This window comes from Sphaeroforma arctica (assembly GCF_001186125.1).
Source record: "Sphaeroforma arctica JP610 unplaced genomic scaffold supercont1.1460, whole genome shotgun sequence".
NCBI lineage: Eukaryota > Ichthyosporea > Ichthyophonida > Sphaeroforma > Sphaeroforma arctica.
Window position 1 is genome coordinate 6,496 of NW_014039098.1, and position 8,357 is coordinate 14,852.

Sequence of the window (8,357 nt, forward strand, 5' to 3'; positions counted from 1 at the left end):
GTTATTTTTCTGTTTTTAGAAGAACAAAACAAAAACAGTACTAAAACAAATCATAGCCTTCCATACAGATTTTTTTTTCGGACCCACTTTTGTTGATATTATTTGTTGGATTTTTTTTAAAAAAACAAATCACATCGAAATGACTACAGTGGACAATGACATGAACTTCCGTTTGAAATGAAAAACCCAAGAAGAACAAAAATAGATTTGTTAATAATAAATACAAAACGTTCCGATTTTATAAAAAAACGAAATTCATAGCCACTCTGATATCAATTTATTACATTCATAAATATTTATGATTATTATTTCTTTACTCATGGACGTTTCCAATTTTTAATCTCTGTCGTTTTTAATTTTTATGACAAAAAAGTAAAAAATTGTACAATTTAGGCTATGAAAATACAAGTCAATATCTCACAGCTAAATATTCTCGCCCATGTTGCCAACGCCACCACGCGTCGTGGCGGTGGGCTATTGACCTCGAGTGCATGTATTTTGTATTTAACTTGGTTCAGGCATGATCTAGCCACGTATGAATGAATCCTGTGTCATAGCCTCTAAATAAATACAGTGTAATTAAATAGTAAATAATCCTGTTTTGTTTTTCGGTAGAGTCAAACCTCTTTTTTGTGGCACGTTTCATCATAGCCTTCTAAATCGAACAGCGCATTATAGCTCACTCTTGAGAGGTGAATACACTAGAGCTATGCAGCTATGTACATACATACGCGCATTTTACATGCTTCTTTCTTTTAAAAAAAAAAGCTTTCAAGCATCGACTTTGATCCAATTCGGGGTTCAATTGATGGTTTTTTCTTTGGCCCAGTTGTTGGTGATAAGCATTCATCCGCACCCAGAACAACACCACAGAATACTTGCATTGGACGCTCGCACGCAACAGGCGAGTACTACCGCTATTCTTACATACATTGTATTGTAATTCATTAATAGGTTATCATAAAACTCATGCTAATCTACTTCTCTTGAGAGTATAGCAAACCTTACGCGAATTTATACAGTGGTATTCTGGTACACACTGCAATAAATTTCCGGTCCCTATATAAAAAAAAGAGGTAAACAATAAGAGGTAGACAAAAATGAGGTTTGACTGTATTTTACTATCATTTCATTATCTATGTACTTGTAAAACTATATATTGCAACAATTCATGAATTATGGAGATTTGACTGTATTTTACTATCGTTTCATTATCAATGTACTTGTAAAAATATATACTGTATTTTTCTTTCATTTCATTATCTATGTACTTGTAGAAATATATACTGCAACAATTATGGTGATTATAGATATATCATAGTGACGTGAAATATCATGCTTTTTATCAGATTATTAATTAGTTTGGCAAAGTATTTAGACTAAAACTTTGCTGAGAAGCTCCGAATTCTGACAAAAGGATCCTCTCAATATATTTTCTTTCTGAACTGGTTCAGCTCTAAACCGGATCCACGGTGTAGCGAATGAGGAACACTCCAGCCCGTTAAAACTCTTAGCTTCGATCCACGGTGTAGCGAATGAGGAACACTCCAACTAATTATTCGTGATCCTGCCATACGCTTGTATTCCAGACATGCATGCATGCAACATGTATCGATAATAAAATGAAACCATATCAAATATACCCATCGCACACGTGCTCGAAAATCTATGAGCGTGCTCCGAATGTTGAATATACCCGTGGTTTACAAGCCACTTCTTCACATCACCGATGCCAGATCGGTACCCTTCCAGTCTCGACTAAATGCTCTTGCCGCGAAGAGTCGCCAGAGCACGGTGGTTTATACTGTATGTTTGTAAAATTTCGAGGAAACTCGGAATGCAAGAGGGCTCTTGAGGGATCTACGATCCCGGAAAGTCTGGATGGTCAATATTATAGATCTTGAAGACGGACACTAAACTTGAGTTGGTTCCTCAGAATAATACCTATCACCATCAGCATAATCTCGGAGAGTAGTAGAGCTCCCGATACTGACAGCTGTCGCGTTCCGATCCTGTTCTAAATTCCTCGCACTACTCAAACAACGGTTTAGTTTCTCTTTGCTCGGATCCTTCTTTTGATCTCGATCGGAAGGATCGAATACGGACCCATTTATACTTCCGACAATCGAGGTCTTGCCATTCGCTGTGAAATACAAGATAAATACAGTGATTCAATACAAACTTTGAATAGGTGTTTCAAAGTGCTTAAGTAGTAAGAAAAAAATTGCAGGATGTAAATTCGAATAGAATGACGTACCTAATCTTTCGTGATCCGGAAGAAGACCTGCTGTCTTGAGATTGTTTTGCACGTTATCCTTGTTCTCCTCGGCTTTGTTGGATTTTCGAAGAGCCTCTTTATACTCCGGTGTATCGACAAAAGTGTTCCACAAATTCAACGTGGTCAAAAATTTGATGGCTTTCAATACTTTCTGTTAGGAAGCAAAGTTGGCATATGAGACAACCATAATTCAACAATCAAGTCTTAAAATTGTATCAAACATGCCACACCGGCAGTGCAGTCTGAAACGGGGACGGACAACATGAGATGCAAATTCGAATCAGTAAATACATAGCCAGCGCTCGACTGCTATAATACTGTACCTCAAAGGTGCTATTGATACCCTCGCCATCCGCATGCTTCTTCAGACAATCTTCTCTCACAGATACTGTCAGATTCAGACTTAGGGAACCATCAGCATCAATGTATTCAACTATAATCCGTTGGAATTGGTTTGTATCATCCGTGGTCCAATGGCCCAGATCCTGCTTCCTATTTGTGCGAAATCGATGTGTAAAACAGGTTAAGCATAAAGAGTACAAAATGAGAAGCAAACTTTTAAAATAGGAGCCCAAGAACACCCCTTGACACTGGACCATATTATCAATATCAATATATATATATATATATATATATATATAACTTACTCTTGGAGATCGTACAGCTCGCTGAGGAAAGAAATATTCTCTCCGCAATACCGACCGTCGGCAAACGCCTGCAAGGCAGGTCGAAAGTATCCCTGTATAAAGGAAATTACCAGAGATGAGTTTTCTAGCTCCAAAGCACTAACATTATGCGGACAACTTCAAAAAAGTACAGTCGAAAAAGGCATTTCCAAGCGGAACCCCCTACACAAGGTACCAGTTGCGTCAATGTTGTGAAAACAAATAGTCCTTGTGTTGAATTACCTTGTTCGCGATCACCACATCCAGTTCATCCTCGTTCTTTATGAGACGTAGAGGCGCACCATGGAAATCAATGTCTCCCCAGAGAGTGATACCGAAAGCTTTTCTGGCGATAGCCTAAACAAGGAAAGTCCAAGATGTTAATTAGCAGAAAAACAATGGGTATGCTGAAAGTACAATGTTTTCAATTTTATAGTTTTGACCGAAGAAAACAAACAACTCCCAGAATCAGATAAAAGCTTCAAAATACATACCCGAACCAAAGGAATGGTGAAACTGTCCAATCCGACCAGCCACACAAAGTACAAGCTGATCAGTGTCTCCAATACAAACAGATCACAGGCGGCCGTCAAGTAGACGACGAAGAAAGCGATCTGTAACAGATTATGGATGACGAAAGCCCGGACATTCTGCCAGAACGATACAAACACCCTACTCGCGTGATAGGTGTAGTATAGATAGTAGAAGAACGCACAAGCCATGACAAACATTTGCGGGAAATGTGTCGACCGTGGAACAAATCGATTGCAGTCTGCATAGCCGCACGTAACAAACGGAACGGCGATGGTAATACAAATAGCCAGAAAGACGGGTACCGCTATCCAGAAACTAGGATTCAGCTCATTCTTGTAAAAAATGTAGTAGAAGAGGCGCTGCATACGTGGAAATAAACAGGTGTGGATGAGGAGTCTAAGAAGAATGAAGGACGGCTGCAAAAGAAAATATACCTAAGGCTTTCACCGAGCTTCTTAGAAGGCAACTCGCGACAAAATTTTAGAAGAACTGATTGATTACCTGTCGTAGGCACAAGCTCCCAATCAGAGTACACTGACTCGAAAAGCACATCAGGAAGATGTAACAAGAAAATCCTAGATGATCGAACCAGGTTCCATCTGGATCAGGGGCGATAGGAGCCTCCACGAATACGATGTGAGCCGAGCATGTCCATAGGGCGAAGAAGAAGTAAAACATAGTGAAGCCGTGGTGAAGGGCGACGATCTCCGGTTCGTACCAGGTGTATGCAAGCCCAGCGATAACCACCAAAGTAAATGCCAGTGTGGTATAGGCTTGCCCAAGTTGAACAATCTTCCATCCCTCGTCACCTTCCGCAAACATCGAATATCCAAAGTAGACCATCACCGCTGCAAGTAGAGATACCAGCAAGTATCATGAAAATATGATAAGCAAGCAGCCAGTTGCAAAACAATCGCGGCTCGCCAGTCGGCACTCTTGTTTAATACACTATTCGAAAGTACATGTATGTGCATGTAGGAGTAAGGTGCCGCGTATTTTTAAGTGTTACAGTAAAGATGTGGGCAACTATAGAGGCGTGAGCGAGTGCCAACATATATGAAAAATATTTACGCACATAATGACCATGTGGACTATACAAAACGTGTATGTGATCGAATTGTAATCGCATCGGAATATATGTTGTGCCATAATATGTAAAAAAGAAACTGTGACTACCATGTCAGAATATAATTTCATTACATATTGACCTACCCCATATTGTCGTTAGAATCGGTATAAAGAAGAGAGCCCATTTTGAAGCTGCGCGCTCACGAGACCTAGCTAATGCTTCTTCCTTATCATCTAGAATGAAAGAAGATGTCATGTTAACTTAGAGTGCTTATGGCAGTCAAGTAATGTATTCACGGTCAAGTAACGTATTCACGTCGGACAAATCTGAGTCTGATCTGAGACCGTAACGAGGAATTACTGAATGAAAAGGAAGGGCTCCATACAGTGGTGCCTAATCTATATATAATTGTTTGTTCCTTCTTTCTGTTTGTGATAATTGGCAGGTTGTGTTTTGAGGAAATAAAAAGAAGACTGCACAAGGTTATCACTGCAGAATGCAAAGTGCTGACTGACTATATATATATATATATAAATATATATAATTATATTATCAAAATTGCTTGAATCGTTGAGTTTGTGAGATTATTTATATATTTATTTATTAAAAAAATAGGTATTCAACAAGAGCCAAGAAGAGAGGTATGCGTGTATGTAGGAGTCAAGAGCCCAAGTCCAAACCATACACGCCCTCAGGCTTCAGCCGAACAATTCTTGGACCTTCTATGAAGTCTGCCTGTATCGGACTCGGAGTTTCGAATTCGGATGCTCTGAGGCCTGAGGCCCAGAGCCTCTGCCCTTTCCCTCTGCGGCCTCTGAGCTTCTGAGGCTCTGGCCCTCTGAGGCTCTGGCCCTCTGAGGCTCTGCTACACTGCTCAATTCAGGACTTCAGGAGATTTGCTGGCCAACTGTTGCTGTTTTCTGTTTTGTTTTTTAAAACAACATATAGTTATTTTTTAAAAGTAGGGGAGCGAAATAGAGTAATTTTTAACATATTTGTTATACTTCAGTTTTACCTTTGGTCGTATTTTTTAAAAACAAAGCCATATAAAAAAACACTGAGGTACATTACAGTACTAAATAGTATTTACATACTACGCTCAGGCTGACTCAGCCATTCACAAACGGTTTAGTGCGCGGCCTGTACCCACTCCCCACTCTGACGCCTCTGACGGCTGACCACCCACCACTGTCTGACCACCCCAAGAACACTGTCCACTGTCCACTAGCTCCACACTCCACAGACCACAACCCACTCACTATTTAAAAACTAAATGTATTTATTGATCATTATTAAAATAATGGAATGTCTATATACCAAATATTTACTTTATTTCGAGTCGTAGACTCTCGTATACTCTTGTAGGAGTCGTATGACTCGTAGTCTCGTACATAGCTCGTCTTTAACTTTTTTTCCTATTTATTTGGTTTATATATATACTTAGATAACTTTTTTTTATCGCATTGAACCCTAATTTTGCCCTAGTTTCTGGTTTTAGGATTCGGGTACTTGTACTGAAAAAGACAGGATTTAATTGAGTTTTGAACATAAATGTCCGGATTTCCATAGTGCATCTCAATTTCTCTATTTATTAGAACAACCCCTTCAGGCTTCAATGTTTTTTTACTATAATAAAAAATAGAATATAAATATAAGGAAAACTATGAGGACTCATTTGGCTCCTTTCACCTTTGTGATATTTAAAAAAATACATCCTTATTTTGTTCTATTTTTCAAATTGGGACACTCCTGACTCCCCGGCTCTCCTACTCTCTCTACTCTCTCTCTCTACTCTACTACTATCGAGTTGAGGCCTTGAGGGCTGAGGCCTGAGGGCGACCGAGGCCTCATAACGTACAAGGTATATAGCTGAAAACGTATTATGTTTTACGTTATCGTACACAATTATAAAGGTTTTTACGCGTACCGTATACATTTTAGTGTTCAAAACGACAACCTCAAAAAACATAATCCGGAACTGTTCTAAATAGATCAACAAATGACAAATATACATCGGTCCCGATCCGAAACTGTAGAAGTTCAATTTATATATCAGGTAGTCACTCACATTTTGGCAGATATAGTTGGGTGGAAAATGCCAATATATTGGCAGTCTTCATCGCCAAGGTCATGAAACGTACGAAAACGTATCCCGTTTACCGGTAAAGCAATGTTTTGAAAACGTTTTACGCTGAACGTAATGAGCCCTGCGGCGGGGCCCTAAGGCCTAAGTACTGTAAACAAAGCTATAAGTTCATTTTGTATTTTTCAACACATTGGTTTCTGGTTTTCGTATTTTATATCTAAATAATCGTTTGGTTTTTTTTAAAGAATTATAAAACAAAACAAACATTAGTTTTTGGGTTTTGTATGTAAATATTAACTATTGACTTCTCATTGCTTCGAAGATAAAAAAGAACAAACATAATTTGTATTTTGAAAACATTTGTTTTTAAAAAATAGAAAAAAAGTGGTTTTTTTTTGTTCCGCGAGGCGCGAGGTTCAGGGAAATTGAGTAAATACAATACAGGTCATAGACATGAATGATGCGTCCGTCACTGTGTCACATGAATCGCAAAATGGGGGGGGGGGGGGGGGGTTTAACCCCACCCATTTTTTAATACCTCAAGGGACACGATTTTAACGAGGTATACCTAACTCACTAAATGCGGTTTTGAAAATAGTCCTAATGATATTTTTTAGACTTTTTTGAAAAACATGCAAAAGAATTTAGCGAAGGCGCCAGCCGCAAAGTTGATAGCTCTATATAAAAATACATGCAGTTATGCATTGAGTGCACTTTTCGATGACCATGCCAAATCTTCGATTTCCAAGTCACATATTAGCTGTTTGAACCTTCTATGGGTCATTGTATACAAAATATGTAAGTGTTGCAGGTACAGAACCCATAACTATGGTCTAGATGGCTTATTATACTCACTCAAAATCGCCACTCACGTGCGTCACGTGCACGCACGTATAACATTGACATCCATTTTGTGTGCATATTCGATTATAGAGCTTTATTGTGATTATCAGACCTTTGTTATACTTACATGAGCATAATTGAACTACAATAATTGTATGGCAATCCTTTGTGGATGAATATTCAGTAAATTTTGATTAAAGGCTCAAGAAATGCGGTTGGTCGTGTATTCGATGACTTGGCAAGTTGGCAGTGGCATGGCACATCTCGTTGCGTAAATACAGTTCTTCTCGATTTTAACGGCTGAGGCTGGTACTAGCAGGTTGTATGAATAAATATACGATATCATTTGATCAATATTAGTATGTGACAATACTGAATCTCTATTAATTATTCATATTTGAGATTTCCGATGTAGTGTTAGTGTCCCCCGCTTTCGCGGATTATTTAGGAATACTTGATTAAAATCTTGAAATGTGGAAAACAATATTGGGAATAGACATAAATCCAGATATACCAAATCTGGAACGCTTCGCTATTTTTGTCCCGGTTTTATTCCTTTGTGTGGAGTTGCGGTAGTCCGGTAGGTGGATGGGTATTTTTTTTATAAAAGTAACTTTAAAAAAAAGACACATATGGGCAGAGTGAGCTGAGCTCGGTATTTAGCAAACTACTCTAGGTTATCCATAGCCTTCGGTTTAATTTTCAGAATGCTATGGGTTAGTGGTATTTATTTCTGTGTATCCATTTTTGTACCAAACTATACATAACGGGCATACATATATATATATCTATATATATCTATATATATCTATATATATCTATATATATCTATATATCTATATATCTATATATCTATATATCTATATATCTCTATATATATAT

General features: G+C 38.2%; 1 protein-coding gene across 1 annotated transcript; it reads right to left on the bottom strand.

Annotated features, from left to right (window-relative positions):
- Positions 1-1,472: 1,472 nt before the first annotated feature.
- SARC_10961 (hypothetical protein) lies at positions 1,473-5,028 on the bottom strand. The gene is made up of 8 exons (XM_014294970.1): positions 4,690-5,028; positions 3,979-4,325; positions 3,438-3,836; positions 3,187-3,300; positions 2,926-3,017; positions 2,602-2,770; positions 2,258-2,429; positions 1,473-2,143 (listed from the first exon to the last, which is right to left on the bottom strand). Exons 1-8 carry the CDS (start codon positions 4,799-4,801, stop codon positions 1,914-1,916), a joined length of 1,635 nt encoding a protein of 544 aa, XP_014150445.1. The 5' UTR covers positions 4,802-5,028; the 3' UTR covers positions 1,473-1,913.
- Positions 5,029-8,357: the final 3,329 nt, after the last annotated feature.

Excerpts from the sequence above, each read along its gene's own strand:
- SARC_10961 (XM_014294970.1), bottom strand. The coding sequence starts at position 4,801 with ATGACATCTTCTTTCATTCTAGATGATAAGGAAGAAGCATTAGCTAGG. Across the intron at positions 4,326-4,689 it reads GATTCTAACGACAATATGGG|CGGTGATGGTCTACTTTGGA; the intron begins GTAGGTCAATAT and ends CTCTACTTGCAG. Across the intron at positions 2,144-2,257 it reads TCCGGATCACGAAAGATTAG|CGAATGGCAAGACCTCGATT; the intron begins GTACGTCATTCT and ends TGTATTTCACAG.